Source organism: Pagrus major, chromosome 12 (genome assembly GCF_040436345.1).
Source record: "Pagrus major chromosome 12, Pma_NU_1.0".
Lineage (NCBI taxonomy): Eukaryota > Metazoa > Chordata > Actinopteri > Spariformes > Sparidae > Pagrus > Pagrus major.
In genome coordinates this window covers 11650156-11669017 of record NC_133226.1, presented here as the reverse complement: position 1 = coordinate 11669017, position 18862 = coordinate 11650156, and the positions used below count along the sequence as shown (strand labels likewise).

General features: G+C 41.9%; 1 protein-coding gene across 1 annotated transcript in view; it reads left to right on the top strand.

Moving 5' to 3' along the window:
* The first annotated feature begins 5513 nt into the window (after positions 1-5513).
* Positions 5514-18862, top strand: part of tnksa (tankyrase, TRF1-interacting ankyrin-related ADP-ribose polymerase a) — a 96255-nt gene continuing 82906 nt past the window's right edge. Inside the window, exons 1-4 of the mRNA XM_073477891.1 lie at positions 5514-6024; positions 7295-7410; positions 9821-9929; positions 18166-18261. Of these exons, the coding sequence (XP_073333992.1) occupies positions 5514-6024; positions 7295-7410; positions 9821-9929; positions 18166-18261 (832 nt within the window). The remainder of the gene's footprint in view (positions 6025-7294; positions 7411-9820; positions 9930-18165; positions 18262-18862) is intronic.

The window sequence follows — 18862 nt, the reverse complement described above, 5'->3', positions numbered from 1 at the left end:
GATCGCTGCTGCTGTTGCTGTTGTTGTTGACGTCCTTACTCCTGAACTCAGTGTAGTAATTCAGACAGGAGTGACCGGGTTTTGACAGCAACAGCTGTTCTTAAAAAACAAGTCGGACTGAAACCTGGCAGTGGGCGGGGCTTCAGCCTCACCTGTCCGCCCCACAGTCCCCGAACAGGACAGGTGCGGCGCGCCGTGCGCAGGCGGAGCTTTCACATCCTCACCTGCGACTGCAAAGACAGGCAGAGGGGAGTTTCGACCGAGCTTTTCTCATGCAGATGTGTGTGAGAAGGGATAAAGAAGAGACAAAGATCTACACGTTTGTCACTGAGCAGTCTCACTCGCCTTACTCAACTGCTGCCTCACGTTTCAATGTCATAAAAGTTATTCTCTCGTGTTAACTCAACCAAATCGTCCTGGTTTCATGCGCTTTTCATCTATGTAATAAAGGGTTGTACTCCTCCAATACTTTTAAAATACTTAGCTGAAAAGCAGATCATGAATCATTATTATAGATTTCACCGTAGAGGGTACTTTGCCACATTTTGTCCACTGGAAGGTAGCAAAATACAAAATAAATAGTGGTTTTCCCACAGATTTATCAATTATCAACAACATATCTGGATTTTTCAGCTCTTTGTTGACTAAAATAAACTTTATTTCAAAGTCTTATTCACCAGGAACATATAAAATCATAGCAAGTAGTCCTATTTGAGGGGTTTGGTGTAATTACAATAAAACAAGAATGAGACTTTGTAGAAGAAGACACACTCTTCAACACAAGGCTTGTGTGGATCATATAATCTTTAGTCAATGATCTAATGCCATAGTCTTTTACCTCCACTCAGGAAAACACAGCCTACCTCACCTTGAACCAGTACCAATTTGTATCACTACAAATTCACATTAAGTGACCGGGTTAAGTAGAGCACAGTCAGACTCAGAGATTCTGCTGATAGCTTATGATGGACAATGCCATCGTGGCTGTGTGTGTGTGTGGGAACCATTTTTAATAAGAATGTAGTTCAGCAGGAATCCTCCCCGACAGCAGCCCAAATACCTTTCTGCCTCTCTGTCTTTGTCTTCTTGTCATCTCTCCTTCCTGTGCTGCTATCTGCGTGTCTGCCTGTTTCTATTTATCTCTGAGTTTATCTTGTTGTTTTTTCTGACAGATCCTGCTCTTGCTGAGGCTTCCTCTCAAGTCAGTGTGGTAGTTCTCGTGAAAGAGGATTATTCACAAATGCTAATACCGTCTCTTGAGCAGGTAAAGTTCATGGGTATATGTTAATGAGGCTGCAAACTCAAAAGATGAACGACTGTCATTGCATCATTGTGCACAGACCCTGAAACACCCCACATGAAGCTCTGAGTTTCAGAGTCGTCAGGGCCACTTGTTGGTTGCTGTTTTCTCTCCTTCTGCTGTTGGACAGCAGAGTCTTGACCTGAGGAGTCAGCCCTCCTGTGTTGTGCCATTTGTTTATGGAGAGGTTGTTTTGTCTCCCCAATGTACAAATCTGTGCAGTCCTGGCTGCATTGAACAACATAAACTACATTACTCTGTTTATGCCTGGGTGTTTGATATGATGTGATGAGGTGCACCTTTTTAACATTCAAGATCTTTGGTTCTGATGACCCCCAGCTTGTGTGCCAGTGGGTGATGAGAGTCGAACAGTATTGATCTGTGTGTGTAGGTTTTCTGTACACCTCAATGTTGATGCTTCTGTCTTCTTCAGTGTGTACTGCACGGTCCAAGAAGGACAGACTGTCTCCTCTGACATCTTCCCGTGTGAACTTGATGTTATTTTCCACCGCATTTATATGTTCTGTGAAGGCTTCCACTTCCCTTGCTTTGATTTTGACCCAGGTGTCGTCCACATACCTGAACCAGTGGCTTGGAGCAGTGCTGTGAAGTTAATCAAGGCTCTGCTCTCAACTTCTTCCATTTAGGCCACTATTGGGGACACCGGTGACCCCATGGCTCAGCCTCCTGGATGAGAGGTGAAACATCTTCAAGAAACTGAAACAAATCCAGATGCCTAGGAAACAGCACTTAGAATTACCATGTCCTGGATGACTGAGAACCTTCATCAACAAACTTCAGTTCCTGTCTCCTCACCCTCATGCTGGTGGAACGTCGGGGGAATTCTCGTAGTCCACAAAACATTTCTGGAGCTTCACAGCAAAATAATGTTGCAGCATTCTCCTGAACAATTGAATTAAATGGGGACTTGTTTTAAAAAAGTAAAAAATAATCTGCTTCAGTTGTTTAGGAGAATGCTGCAACTCTGTTTTTTGCTGTGAAGCTCCAGAAATGTTTTGTGGACTACTTCACCCGACTTTCCATCAGCATGGGGGTGAGTAAATAATGACTAAAATTTCATTTTTCAGCGAACTTATCCTTTAAATAAGAGTATGTAAGAGCCTTACTAGGGATTTCTCTCCAGATAATTCCATCATGGCTTCTGCAAAGTTTGTGCACATTCAATTTCAGTGTGTTTAAAGAATTTTATAGAGCATTGAAGGTTTGTCCTTGAGCCAGTAGGTCAAAGCTTACAGAGAGATTACTTCTTTTATAGCTATGGAGGTTTGTCAGAGATCCACTGAAGTCAAATACATATTCAACCATCAAACAAAAGAACAACAAGCAGTTTTAACATATGACAAAACAGAGGTTTAAGATGTTGACATGTGAGGGTGTGTTTATTCCTCTAAGTGTGAGGAATGTATGTGTGCAAGTCATTGTTGTTGGCTGTACAGATTTAAACTGGAGAGTCACATGAAGCCGTTAGGGATTGTTTTGATTTGTTTCCGTGTGTTTCTTTGAGGCCAGGTTTGAGCTTTGACACACACTGAGCGGTTAAAGGAAGCACGAGCGGTATGTCAACCAACCAACCAGGCAGAACATCTGCATACCCATCACATGACACCACCGTCTGGTTTTGTCACTTCTACAAGCTGAATCACTGTTATAGCAGTTGTCAGTACACGTCACGTGATCAGCTGTCACGTCGTTGCTTTACTTGTGGCACACACTAGGACATCAAAACTACAGAGGACCTGTTGTGAAACACTGTACATTTCCATATCTGATTGGCCTCTGGGTGCTGATACTACTCCCACTACCACGAGCAGCACTACTATCAGATGTAAGGTGCAAAAACTAGGACAGTATCAGTGTGCCAAAGCCTCAGATGAACAGAATGTGTCTGTGGTAGCTTGTTGGCTCGAGGATGACTTCCAGTGACTTACCAGTTTGGTCTTCAAGCAACAGGTGTGAATGCTCCCAAGGTGCATTGAGGACACATTGGAGATACTTGAGACCACACTGTGTGAATATGAATGTCTCCCGGGCCACGTTAAGGGACCACCTACTCAACTAACAGCCTCTACCAAACAACAAGAAGAAGCTCCAACAACAGGCATAATGGATTACATGCTGTCGGATGTCCATTAATTGTTTGGTGATCACATCACAATTCATTGCCTAATGCATTTACAAGGCGCTTTAATTAGTGCATATGATTCATGGGAACAAACAGGATGTCATACCACTGATGCAGTATAATAGATCTCTCATTTATCAATGGTGGAGCATAAATTGTGTGCACCATGAATGTGATCGCTTCTTTTTACGTGAGAAATTGTTGTTAGTGAAAGTGCAGCAGAGACGGGGACATTTTTGACCACATGTGGTTGTTTTGAATAAAAGCACTGAGGATAAAACAGTCTGTCTACTTTTTTCAAGTTCACTTGTGGTTTAATCGAGTTCTTAAACTTAACTTCACAATGCTGTTGATTTGGGAAGCTGAACTTGCCTTTGACTCCACTCAAGGATTTTGAGTATATACACGACCAATATAAGGTTCTACCTGGTTTTCAATTAATGAGAGAAAAATACATCGTAGCATGTCTGCTACAACCTAGTGGCCACTTAATGTAAATACTGTAATATTCTGTTAGTGAACTGTCTGACATGAAAGAAAGCTTCCAAAACTAAAAACTAAACTGAAGAAGCCTCTTGGATGAGAGGTGCCTACCATATGGCACTTAGAGAAGCTACTTTAGATAAGTGGCTCAGTATCTCAGCCATTAGTCACAGTGCTGTTGATAGTGAGATGGTGTTCGGCTCAAATCACAGCCATGTATCTGGAGTTTTCATCAGTTTTGGGTAGATTTTCATCTGGCTGCACAGGTTTCTCTCTGCAGTACAAAAAACATGCAGGTCAGATCAAGAACACTACACATTCAACAATATGCTTGTGACACGGGTTTCTGTCCAGAGTAAAAATAACTCAACAGATCGCAGGGTTGACACAGATATGACAACCCTGAGACTTCTAGAGAAAAATCTGTAGCTTCATTTTTGGCAAGAGGTGTAACAGGCTGAGTCACCTGTCAATAAATCAACATACATTTTTCTTTGACACTATGCGGTTAAATTTAAAGAATGTTTTTTTGCAAACAAATACATTAAAACTTAAGAGTTAGAACACCAATTAAATCAGCTGCTGGACATTATAAAAGGTGAACATTTCTGTAACTGCACAAAGACAACCAGAAAGGTTGAACTACACATATGATTTGTTTTATTAGATAACATCGTGTTTAGTGCCACATATTGTCTGTACACTAATGTAACTATAGTTTGTCTGTCATCATGCTGTTGTTTAATGTTATACAGCCTACTTGTTGTATATATTATAGAATAAATAATCATATAAATAATCAAGTATAACAGTTGGTTGTTTTAGCAGTGGTGCAGCTCCTGTGTTTTGCCAATGATCTCCACTAGATGGCGCTATTGTATTCATTCAGGCCTGTTGACGTCACTCAGCTCCTCCACTACATCACACTGGGCTAAATCACATGTTCTTAATGCATTTTGTGACGTTGTTGATCTGAAGGTGACGTAAAAGCTGAAAAATAAAACTGATATTCCCTCAAGAAAGAAAAATAACTAACATTTATGTGTCTGCCATTAATTGTGTGTCCAAAACAAAATGACTATTTATCAATGTTGCAGGAAAAACAGCAATATAGACACAATCAACAGACAAAGGATTAACTCACCTGTTCCCCATTTTTTTCAATCCCGAAAATGATAAATAATAATAATAAAATAATAATAATAATAATTTTTAAAAAATAACAAAAAACAAAACTAACTAAAAACTGTCATATTCAATTTTCTCATTATAAACTCAGTATATATTTGTGTGAACTGGAGAGAATAAACCACACTTAGGAAGGTAGTTAGTCTGCAAAACATAAAGATATTTTCATCAAATAAATAATAATATTTTATTTTTATTGTCCTGACATCCCAGTAAAGCTTTATTAAAACACTGTGGACACACGGTCCAGTGAATGTAATCCTGTGTCGTGTGTCTTCATGCAGATTGTGTGTGTACAGATGGATGTGAACCAGTAAACCCGAGCGGAAGTTTGACTTTCCTGGGCAGGAAACTGTCAGCAGTGTTTTTGTTGCTAGTGGGGACTGTTGTGTTGTGAAAATGGCGACGCCTCGTCGCACCTCTCAGCAGCAGCAGCCAAACTCCCTGCTGTCCTCCCCGCCCCGCGGCTCCTCTCTCCCCGGCACCCCGCCTGGCTCTCCGCCGACACCCACCGAAGATGCCACCCCGCTTCCCCACCGAGGCGCGATGGAGAACGCGGCTGACGGTGAGGTAACCCCTGCCTCTCCCACCACCACCTCCCCAGCTCTGGCCCTCACCGCCAGCAGCAGCAGCAGCGGCAGCAGCACTAGCAGCAGCGCTAGCTCCCCGACCACCACCGAGGGTAGCGGGAGCAGCCCCGGCTCTACGCCCGACTCGGGCAGCGGTAACGCGAGCAGCGGCAGCAGCAGCGGCGGCGGCAGCGGCGGTGGAGCTAACGGGGCGTTCAGGGAGCTGTTTGAAGCCTGTCGGAACGGGGATGTGTCGAGGGTGAAGAAGCTGGTGGATGCGGTCAACGTGAATGCTAAAGATATGGCAGGACGGAAATCGACACCCCTGCATTTCGCTGCAGGTAAAATCACGTTTTTAAACAAAGTGTGTGCAGACAGAGAGAGCTCTGTATGGAGAGCCAGAGGAGCTAACAAACATTAGCTACAAGCTGAACTGTTAGCTGCATGTTTGACCACAATAGGGAGACTTTAGAAGACAACATGTTCATCAGCAATGAAAAACACAATTTTCAGATAGTTTTCCAAAACATTTAATGTTGAATATTTACCCTGCTGGACTCACCTAACACCTAATGTTTACTTCTGCTGTCAGTTCCCCCATGTGTCTTTCTCCAGGATGATGAAGTCATTGTAATGATGACAACGCAGTGTGTGTGTTGTCATTTGTTCAGACCTGCTGCTTCAGTTGGCACATCAGCTTAACTATTTGAGTTACTTGAGCTGCTCTTACTCTCTAACTTGTATTCACTTCGCATCTGTAGGTGAAAAGATGACTTGCATTTTCATTTGTTTAAAGGTTGGACGTTGTGTTAAAATTATAGATTGTGACGTACCTAAAAATAATCTTGACGGGACGACCTGCTATTTAGGTTTGTTTGTGAGTCTACACACACATTGGACAGTTGTTTTGTGTATTAAGAGATTGATGCAAGGCCAACAGAAAGACACAATACAGCGCCGAGAAATCCCTGTTTATACAAGAACATCATCAGAGTAAAAAAAGTGGTCTTCTGTAAACACAATATTAAAGTCTATGGTATTATTTAGACATAACAAACGTCATATTTAAACTCACAGCACAAGCTAAACATAGACTCAATAATATCAACAACAGATATCATTTTTTATTCGAATCCTCACTGTACTTGAATCAAGGAAGCCCGCAGATATAAAACAGGCTCATCTTCCCTTCAGCTCCAGACTTGCCTCTTTTTAATTACTTCGCCAGTGCAGACAAACAAAAAAACAAAAACATGCACAGCTGTTTTCCTTCTTAGGCCTTCCTCCCTAATCCTCTGCAGCCTGAACAAGAACAGATTCTCTCGAGGCTCACTGCAGGTTTGTAGTGAAGCTGAACAGGCTTCACTTCCCAACAGCTGCTACGAGTGCCTGATGAAACTTAATGAACAAAATGTATGAACAGAAAAAAAAAAACAGTTCAGAGTAGGGCATCAAACTTACGGAAGATGTGAGACAGGACATAAAATGAACAGCTTTAAAGTTACTGAGTCAGAGTCCCTGTGCAAGAGTTAATTGTTTTAACATCAATCTCTGTGTCCCCACTTCTCCCTCTTCTCTCTCCACTTTCTACTCTCTCTGTTCTTATCTCAGGTTTCGGGCGGAAAGATGTGGTGGACCACCTGCTTCAGACAGGCGCTAATGTGCACGCCCGGGATGACGGCGGTCTGATCCCGCTTCACAACGCCTGCTCGTTTGGTCACTCCGAGGTGAGACTTCACACAGCAACATTTTGATTGATTTCATCCCATTCTTGCCGTTGTTTTACATCTGTGGTATCGTGTATCGCACAGTGGCTGAATGTAAGTCAGTGGATTTACTCATGTACTGTAATTAAAGGTGCAATATGTAAGAATCAGCCACCTGTTGAATTCATATTCAAAACAGACAGTGGCCAGCATATCACCAGAGTAGCCGCGAAATGCTGTAATTGCAGCTGCCATTAGCTAGTTACCTGAGTTAGATGTGCAGCTAGCGGTCTGGACTAGGAGCTCAGGGACCAGCTGGGGCTAACTTCAGTAGATCTCTGTCAGCTGTTTTTTCACATTCTGTTGATCATTTTAGTACGCTACATTAGGGCTGCAACAGTATGATAACAGTCTCAGAATATATCACTGTATATATGGTATTACATAGCTATTATCATTATTATTAGTCACAGTGAAATGAAATCAGAAGGTTTTCTTGGTTGAACAGATGCTTTATCATAATTTCGTCCTGACAGACATGAAACTCTAACACAACAACATGACAACTCTGTCACTAATACAGTCGTATAAAGTTTATACCATAAATAAGCAAACGTACACTGTATTCTGTCTGTCGACTTTGTTACGATGACATACTGCTGCAGCCCCACACTACATGTGTCCGATAGCTTTAGTTACTATAACTTTCCAGATGACAATTTTTCATCTTTTTCTTTGGGCTGTCCCGGTAGCGCGGTAGCGGTAGAGCGCATGTTCCATGTACACAGGCTTTTTCCTTGCTGCAGCGGCCCAGGGTTTGAGTCCAACACGCGGCCCTTTGCTGCGTGTCATCCCCCCTTTCTCTCATCCCATTTCCTTAAATTTCTCAGCTGTCCTATCAAAATAAAGCCACAAAAGGCCAAAAAACACTTTTAGAAAAAGTTGACATTTTAGAGATACATGGCTCTCACAGGACAGTTGAGTCTAATGACGTATGATGATCTTACAGAATTTAATGCATTGCTGTAGATTAAACTATCCAATTATATAAAGTAGTTAAAATGAACTCGACCATAAACATCTTTAGCAGTAAAATGCAACATTAACATTAACACAGCAGTAAAATTAATCCAAAAACATAATGGAAAACACCGACAGGGACCATTTTATTGCTCAATTAATACTTATACTTAATACTAACTTGACTAACGAGAGGCTTTGAATGCGGGACTTTTACAGATATTGGATTAGTAGTAGTGAGTACTTTTACTTCAGTAAAGGATCTGACTACTTCTTCCACCCCTGTTAACTCAGAATGCATTTTATATCTCATTTGTGTTTGAACTTTCCAACACCATAACTGTAGTGTAGTTATATGAGACACTTCGTGGGCAAGGATTCGTGCTGAAGTAACATAAATCAACAGAGAACAGTAGAGGTGAGTGTGAGTACCCATTAGACACAAAGGTGAAAAATGTGTGCCACTCTTTCAACACCCTGCTTGGAACAAAATGGTCCCAAACAGTTAAAACTCGAGTAGAATTTAAATGATGGCTGGTGATAAAAAAGTTTGGGAGGCAATTTTGTGCACAAGAATTGGTGTGGCAGTAAAATCCAGACTGGATGTAGGAGTAAATTGCAGCCGGTGTTGTTATGAGAGCAAAAGTTGACTCTGTCTAAACATGCAAATCAATTCTGTTTGCCTCTAAACTATGATGTGCACAGTCAACCTTAAAGATCACATTGAGGAAACCGAAACATTCACTCTCATTGCTGCTTCCAAATTCTGGTCATGCCTGTGCATCGTGATGTGTTGGAATATCTGTGACAGATGTGCTCATGCTTTTGTCCTCGCGGCCATTAACCACAGTGATCAATCTAATGTTTACAGTTTCGGATGCTTTAGAGGCTTTTAGAGCTTTCCAGGAGAGCACTTTGCGACCTTGTCAGAAAAGTGCCGTGCTAATGCAACTGCATGATCGCAGTGATGATTAGCATTGTGATGAGAGTAAACACTGTCCAAACTGAAACCAATTACTCAGTCACTACACCGCTGAAGCTGTGAAAGTAGTCGTTAGCTTTGTTTTTATGTTTTTTTATTTTTTGGTGGTTTGCACACTTGAACAAAAAGTGTAGTGGGTGGCAGTGTAGGGGGGAGGTGTAGGAGTATCTTTTCACGTAAGATGGAGTGTGAGATTGACAAGCTAATTGACGTGGTATCGATCAGACTATTGTTGTTAGGGCAGGGAATTTAACCACAATACTTACTGAGCCCACCAATAAGTGACAATTTTTATTTTGGCTAACCCAAAAGGCTTTACAACATCACAGCTTTATTACGGTTTCCCCGTGAAAACAGAGGGGCACCTGGGATTTAATGTTTTTTTGCCACGTAACGATTAAATCCAGATGTTCTGTGTGTTGTGTTCAGGTTGTGTCCCTGTTGCTGTGTCAGGGGGCCGACCCTAACGCTCGAGACAACTGGAACTACACGCCACTCCACGAAGCTGCCATTAAAGGCAAGATAGACGTCTGTATAGGTAAGCACAATAAACACATGCTCAAAATATTGTAGTGTAAATGACCATGAGTGTGTACAGTATGTATTAGCTGATATACAGGATGTCTGATTGCATAGTGAGTCAGTATGTTAATGATACATTATCCGGTTGCACTTGGAGTTTTTTCTTCGTATCTGTTAACAGAGTAAGACTGAATTAGTTATGTGAACAGAACAGACACAGAAAACATTCACACTGGTTGCAACAATTGTTCCAAGAGTTGCATCATTCCTGAGGGTACAAAAAGTCAGTGTTTCTTGAGGCATGGCAATATAATGATATTACATCGTGTTGTGAGGTGAGACAGTGGTAACCCTTTGTAATAACCATCTTTAATAAAAGGTAAGTTTAAAGTTAATTAAACTTAAGTTAATGGTTATTTCACTGTCAACAAACAATGAAATGTTTTTAATGACCATCCAAATAATGTTTTTTATAGATGGACTACACAGTATTCATTAACCATTTATAAAGTATTGTTAACAATTGTTTAATAAATTGTTTATAAAACATTCCATTGTTTGTTGACAGTGAAATAATTATGAACTAAAGTTTAATTGAAGGTGCACTATGTAGTTTTGGGGAAGACATTTTAATCAGAAAAGATCTTCATTGACTGATTTTTTTTTTATGCTGAAACAAACTAAAACAAACTCTTTGTTTTCATGACTGAATAAACAAACTGACCTCAAAGAACAACACAATTTCGTACTGTTTTACTTTGTTTATATTTGGCGGACCCTGCCACGTTTCAAGTTTCAAACAGTGTTTTGGGACTTTATTTTCCTCTTTTGTTTATTCAGTTAAGGCAAAAATAAATACTTTTTATTTTTTACCTAATTTTTTGATATTGTAAATATCGAAATTCTGAGTTTGTGTTACTTCTCCAAAACTACACAGAGCCCCTTTAACTATAAATTTACCATTCATTAATCATGGTTATTATTAAGTGTTACAGAGACTGTACTGTATAAGTGTTGTCTTTTCCTCGTTTTAAAGGCTACATTACCTTACCAGACTGTTCTACTTGTTCTAATAATTGCCTTTACCCACTTAGTCATTATATCCACATACTGTTGATTTTTTTTATCATAGTTTCAGTGTGTGAATATTTCGTACCAAAGTACCAAAGGTCATCCCTACAGTATTGTCGAAATATTGTCAAAATGTCATATTTGTTAAAGATTATGATATTTGATTTTGTTGCCCAGTCCTAGCATTTATGAAGTGCTATATGGAGATATATGGTTGTGTACCACAACAGTATGTCTAAAATAATTGGAAAAAATACACAATATGTTGAATCATAACCCCTGTATTATGATGCCTATCTTATTGCCGGATTCTTGCCGATACACAGCCCTAACTCTTCTATGACACATATGTTTCATTATTTCCAGTGGTGCTGTGGCAAAGTTTGAGATATTAAATCCTCTGTTGATTTTGAAGTATAGTGTTTGTGCCCCTCTAAAGTCATAACCTGGAGTTCTGTATAATCACGCAGTAATTTTAGAAACTGTAATAAACCACCCACAGACTGTATGCTATTATTTTCCATTAGGCACAAAGCAACAAATAACCTGTAAAGTGCAATTACTGTGTCACTGCTTATTCTTAAGCCCACACAGGGGATCAAAGAGCATCGATTTCTTTCTGTCTTACAATATATGAGCTCCCACCAACGTAGTTCTCATTTAAAAAGTGATACAGCACCACAGGCTCGGTTTAGAAAGGACATCAGTAGCAGCAGCTGATCTTTAAAGGTGGATTGAATAATAGAGAGGCTGTATTGCTATTCCCTAAGGAATAGCAATACAGAAAGTAGGCGAGAAACGCCATAGCAGGAAAAGCATCTGAGCTGTATGTTTGTAGGATAATCTTTATGATCTTAATGGAAAAGCATCGCTCAGTGTGAGAAGTAATAACAAAAATCTGCGAAGATGGTCGGCGTCACCTTGCTGCCAGGATCAGTCTGGATTGCTTAGAGCAACAAGGAGGGAAAAGTTGCTCCAGTCATCCGTATTTCTCCAGAAGCTGCTGCAGAGCGTCTGCGCTCTGAAGGACTGCATAGCAGCAGAGAGCTGTGTGGAGCTCTGATGATCAACATGCACAAACCTCACCCTGTTGTCAGGCCAGAGAGCAGTTATTGATTAATCAATAATTATGAATGGCACTGATATTGAGGTTAAATAATTCAACTTTGCTGTCGGACTTCATTCAACCATGCTTGGTGTTGATTTTTAATCTGTGCAGTGCTTAACATTAACATCAGTCAACAAGAACACTTAATTAGACAGGAAAATCAGACATAACTTAAACTTAACTTTAAAATACACCAGAATACAAAACTACAGAACACAAAGAGAGAATTTAATTCAGTATATATGATGTCATGCTATGTTATTAATGACCAGCTCCACTTTTAGGTTCATAAATTCGTGTTTGTTTTTAGTTTTGTTCCGGCTTTTTGTGACCTCTCAATGGACAAGAATGACTCTTACAAAGAGATTTGAGAAAGAATTTTCTCTCAGGTCTGAACAAAGAGATTAAATATGATACCGAGAGCACAGTACAAAGTACAATGAACAAAATTAAACATAATTCAAAGTGAATGTCAAGCTCACCTCATTATCATCCAGGAATTTGGTTGGTTTTCAGCAGGATTTTTGACATTTTTGTAATTTCTCAGGGACTAAAAATGAGGCCCACTAAGATATCTGGTATCTATGAGTGTGTAGAAATAGGGTCTATTGGAGCATGGTGGAGAAATGCTCTCTACTAAGTGCTATTCGGGTTTCTTTTCTTTTTTGTGTTGTTGGATTCTATGATTTACTGTCATATTGGCATGACATCTTACAAAGTTCAGTTGGCAGATCATCTCAGCTGCCTCTGGGTCGCTGTCCATAATGGCTCTCTGTTATTACAGCTGACAGTGTAACATCACTAGTGTATAATTTTGATCATTCCTGTCTCGTCACCTCAACAGCCGCCCATGAAACCCTTTGCTGAAGCAAGATGTGTTTCAGTGCCACTTCTGTAATGACATGTCGTTAGCAGCTGTATGAAAGTGTTCTAATTGTTTCTGATACAACTGCTAACACTGCTAAATGTGTTGTGTTTTTGTCTGCAGCACGATGTTAAGCATTGCTGTGCAAAGCTCTTCTTCTTACTTGTTTTTATAAATAAAAGCGGCCCTTATGTAGAGATTCAGTGGTGTTGATTGGTGTTGACAGAAATGCGTTATTCTTCATGAATATGTGGCGTTCATCAGGTCGAATTGAGCAAGTTTGTGTGGTTTTATATTTGGCGAATCCGACTTGAAACAAGTGTACTGTACAGAAAAAAAAGTATGAACGAATTTAGATAAAAAATACTCAAATGTTCTTCCCTGAGAACCGTCTTCTTGGAGATACAATCATCAGGGTATAGAGGGAGCAGGTCAAGCAGGGGGGGCTGTTGTACTGAGGCCACAGTAGGGTATGTCTACCAATTTGATGCATGATGCCGTTTACAGCCAAACACGGCGATGGATGATAATACTGTTGGGTGTCGTCTTATGGGCTACCACTATAAAGTTACTGTAATTCCTACGTAGTTAACCTGTGAAGGCCGTTAGAGGGGTACACATGTACTCATTGAACCGGAGTTACATCAAGTAACTGCTATTTTCAGTAGAGAGTTTACTTACCAAAGGATAAATCTGCCCACATTTGGTGCTTGGCAGGTGTTAATTTTGGACCCTGTCTGTGTGTGGTAGTGTGTGTGAGGCAGGATGTACCCTGGTGTCAGTGTGGGCAGCGGCTTCATCACAATGTTACAATGGAAGAGGGCTCAGTAGTCGATGCCTATCAGCCATCAACAATCATTCACAGGCCCAACACTAGGCCCTGCTTTGTGACACAGTCAAGTTAACCTGTTGTCATACACTGCTCCCAGTAGATCCCAGTGCTGTTGTTGTCGGAGCACTCCCACCTTTTAAATATTTTCAGGTCACATTACCCATTTTCAAGATGCTTTAAAATTCTGGCTCATTCACTCAAATAACAGAGTTGGCTGCCCCTTTGCACAAAGGATGGTTATTCTCAGCTCCTGGATGTGAGAGTCCTTGACTGCAGGAACGCTTTTTATGCATTACCAGACAACAGTGAGAAAACTGACAAAATGTAAAGATGACTCAGTATTTCCATTCATATGCTGAATATTTCATTTTGTGTCTGAAAGTTAGCTCTCATAATTTACTGAAACCAATTGATGACAGAAAAGTCTGAGAAGTTAAGATAAGACTTTACTTAAAAGTGTGCTCTGGGAAATGGTTTGCAATAATGTTGATGAGTCTCAATGCAAAGAAATATAACTGTTTAAATAGGAAAATACAGTTGAGGTACACTGAGGTCTTAACACATTGTTTTCTTCTATAAATACATGTTCTCTTTCATAGCATTCGTTTTTTGATGCCTCCCTTTGGGATACGCCAATGAATCACTCGTGCTACTCAGAGAACCAGGGTTATTGAAGTAACCTAAAGCTTTGAACCAGGTCTTCACAAATCAAATAATGTAGCACAGGCAGTTTATATTTCCAACATGGAATGACATAATCTTTGCCTTTGAGTGCTGAAAATCACTACTCAGCTAGTCAACAGTTGTGTGCATTTGCAGCCCATAAAGCTTTTAAACAGTTGCCTGACGAGTCCAGTGCCTGAGCATTTTTGGTGAGGTTGAAACACTCAGATGGACCTCTGCAGTCACAAAATCATGTGTTTTATTTGTCCTAATTGCATTTAAGGTTAAACATTTGTTCTGAAAGCTGACCTTGTTGCATTTTTATGCATGATTTGTCATCCTAGCTGCACGGTTACAAGCAAAACAAGGCATGTCAACAGAATTCACATGACCTCCAGCAGCTTGTTCACTGGGCAGAGCTTTGGTCACCATGCCAGGTTAGAGATTTGGCAGCGGAGTCAAATCAACTCTGATTCGACTGTAACTTCAGCTCAGCACGACGGGCGCTCGATCCTCTTCTCTGGTGTTCAGACAAGTCGAGTAAGAAGAAATTAATCTCTCATTACCAGACCTGCATCTCTTGAAGCTCAAGGTCTTGGGGGAAAATCTCGTCAACAAACTTTGGATTAGAAGATCTTGGAAATCCTGAAGGAGCCGTACGATTGGCTCTGAGTTTAAAAAATGATTGCCTCCATGAATGACTGTTTGGTACACAGTGTCCTCAGTTCCGCTCTGTGTCGTTTCACTGGTTGTGGTTTTAATATATGATCATATGTGTTTGAATTCCTCTGGATGTCAGTTTGGTTGATGAGATGGCTGGACGTTATTTGGTTTTTGTAAAGCACTGATTTTGACATGTGCTATAGGCTTGTAGAATATCTGTCTCCTCCATTTGTATGCATGTTAAGGTTCGAGATGCCTTGCCCACATCTCAAGGGAACTTTCTCAGACACATGTTAAGTTGATTGCATCAGTTAAATTGTGATAAAATATGAATGAAAATTTGAATTATTGATTATTCTCTCCACTCTTCTGGTTAAACATTTACATATAAAATTACAGAAAATAGTGGAAATCGCTCATTAGAATTTCTCAGTGCTTCAGGTGAGGTCTTTAAATCGCTTGTTTTGTACAATTAGCAGTCCAGAACCCAAAGATATTGAATTTTCAATCATGTCAAACAGTGAAAAGGAGCAAATTTGTCACATTTGAGAAGCTAAAAGCAGTAAATGTTTGTCATTTTCCTGGATAAATGACTCAAAAAGGCATCTATTATCAAAATCATTACTAATCAACTACATTTGATACAAACACTCTGTTTGTTTCAGATTTATTTGTTTCTCTTCAGCTCTCCTTTCTCATTTCTTGCGGCTCATTTTTACTGACAGCGACAGCGCAGCGCAGTTCCCTTATCTTTATTATGTAGGCTGGAGGTTTGACTTTTGCCCAGATAAGTGCCTGCAGCTCTTTGCCTAAATGTTCACTTGTGTAAAACTGGCAAAAGGCCGCAAATGTAGATTTAGACCGACTAAAAGCTCCCGTGGAATTGAGACTGCATAACACATTTCACCCGCCTGCTGTTTGACTGTTGTTATCTGCTGCTTTTATTCTTCGGCAGCACTTTGTCCCTGTGTTGGGAGCAGTTTTTCCCCGTTTGCCATTTTCGTATTTGAACACCACACCTCAGCTGTATATCTGGATATCTCAAGCTTACATTTTTTTCCTAAAGTTTCTTGTGGGACATGGACACTGCAGACAGTTATAGGATAACTGTTGCATTATGACATTGTCCTGAAAACTAATCCTGTCCGAAAAGAGGATTTAGGCTGTTCAGAGAGGGCTTTTGCAGGTATTATAGGAGAGCCGTGCCCATTAGAGACAGAACTGCAAACAAAGCGTTATAAGTAGACAATTGTAGATGAATCAGAGGCAGTGGTTCAGACTGGATTTCTCTGTCTGCCTCACTATGTGCTTATCTTTATTCTCTCACCATCGGGTATCAGTATAAGTGTGTTTGCTCACTCGTGTGTGTGTGTGGGATTGGTGCAGAGCTAAATCATATTTTTGTTGAGGGGTGAGTGGGTGACTAAAGTCTGCGTCAGTGCCGGGGCAGAGGCACACACATGCACACACATGCACACACACACATGCACGCACACACATACACGTGCATGCGCATACACACACACACAAGTTCTCTCCTCTTCTCCCCTCCTCTCTCGCCGGGGCTGAGCAGGGTGGTTTGAAGTGTACACAAGTCAAAGGGCATGTGCACCCGGGACCGCTCAGCAATCACAATAGAGGGAAGTGAGGTAGAGAGGAAGCCAGTTAGAGTATTGACATTAGCCCCCTCAAAAGAGATTATTTACCAAAAAAGAAGTGAGCGCAGGCAGAGTTTGTTATTCAGCTCAGACCTGTTCTCTAGACGCATGACTCTCCTCTCCTCTCCTCTCCTCTCCTCTCCTCTCCTCTCCTCTCCTCTCCTCTCCTCTCCTCTCCTCTCCTCTCCTCTCCTCTCCTCTCCTCTCCTCTCCTCTCCTCTCCTCTCCTCTCCTCTCCTCTCCTCTCCTCTCCTCTCCTCTCTTGTCCTGTCCTTTCCTTTCCATTCCTTTCCTTTCCTTTCCTTTCCTTTCCTTTCCTTTCCTTTCCTTTCCTTTCCTTTCCTTTCCTCCTGTGTCTTCTCTCCTCTCTTGAAATCCTCATCTCCTCTCCTTTGCCCTCTCCTCCCTTCTCTCCTCTTCTCTTTTATTCTTTCCTTCCTTTCCTTTCCTTTCCCTTCCCATCCTTTGTTTCTACTCTTCTTTCCTTTCCTTTCTTATTCTCCTCTCATCTCCCCCTGTTTTTACTACTCCCTGCTTTCTCTCTGTCTCTCTCTCTCCCTCTCCCCCACTCTGTCACACAAACACTCTTGTTTTGTTTTTGCTCTGCCTCCCCTCTTTTCGTCCTCTACCTCTCCCATCCTCTCTGACTCTCAGCCCCCACCCCATCCTCTCCCCCCTCCCCTCCCCTCCTCTCCTCTCCCCTCTCTCCTCTCATCTTGCTCTCCGCTGCATCGCTCAGTCAGTCGGAGAGGCGAGAGTCTCTCCACTCGCACTGCCTGGCCGCCTCGTCGCTGCTGCTGCTGCTGCCGCCGCCGCTGACTCGTTTAGCTGTAGCCTCTCATCTCTCCTCCCTCACTCATTTTTTTTTTACTATTTTCTCAGCTTAACTGTAACCTCCCCCAGCTCCACCGTGGAAGTGTGATGTGTTTTGTAGCCAGTCACGTAGACGCTTTGTAAGGTCCGCTGTTTCTCCGACGGTGCTGCTGTAGCGTAGCTCTCGCTGCTCTTGTTGTGGCATGTCTGTTTACATCAGCAGCATGGCTCGCAGGGCAGGGGCAGCCAGGGGCAGCCGAGGGAGCAGCGCTAGCAACAGAGGAGGAGCAGCCAGAGGAGGAGGAGAGAAATGTGAAGGAGGACGTGCAGAGGGGCTGCCAGGAGAGCCAGGAGATATGACCAGAGGAGGAGGGATAGCAGAGGAGCAAGGGGCAGAGAGTGGAGGAGGTCCAGGAAGATCAGTTTATGTAGCAGGATGTGGTTCAGCAGGAGGAGGAGGAGGAGGAGGAGGAGGAGCAGTGGGGGGAGGAGGAGGACTAGGAGGAGGTGTGTGCCGGGGAGTTTGCATGTCAGTCCAGGAGCTCAGCTACTGTCTGTGTCTGCCCTGTTGTTGTACAGTGTTACTGCAGCATGGAGCTGACCCCAACATCCGCAACACCGACGGCAAGTCCGCCCTGGATCTGGCTGAACCCTCCGCCAAGGCCGTGCTCACAGGTCAGTTTCCTGTCCGTCCGTGTATTGTCTGTCACGCACGCACACACAAGTCTGTACACCTCTGTACTCTGCCTGTCTCACTCTTTGTTACAGATTGCTTGTTTATATCACAACTTTTAACGAGTATTCATCTCCTCACTTTGTCCAGCGCTCCAGGCAGTATCGCCTATTTTTCCTCCTATCAATCTGTCACTCCTCTTATTTTGCAAGGCCGTGGCACTCATGCGCTCACACTTTACTTGTTATTCAGTGTTCGTGTCCGAGGCTGTACACGCTACATCACATTTTCTTTATTTCGCTCTCTGTCTCTATCCAAGGGTCAGAAGTGTGTCGGTGTCTACCCTTTATCCTGATCTTATTTCTTTCTTCTTTGACTCCTCTTCTGGCTGAGGCTGCACTCATCAATCAGCTACTCAATAACCTTGCTCTCTCGTGCTGGATTTTGGTTGGGTTGCCATTGTTTTCCTTCCTTCTTTCTTTCCTTCCTTCCATTCCTGCTTCCTTCCTGTCATGTCATGAAAAATAGGGGAATAACCAAAGACACACCTTGCACCCCATCGATTACACACTACCGTGGCCTCATTGAAGGTCAGGGAAAACC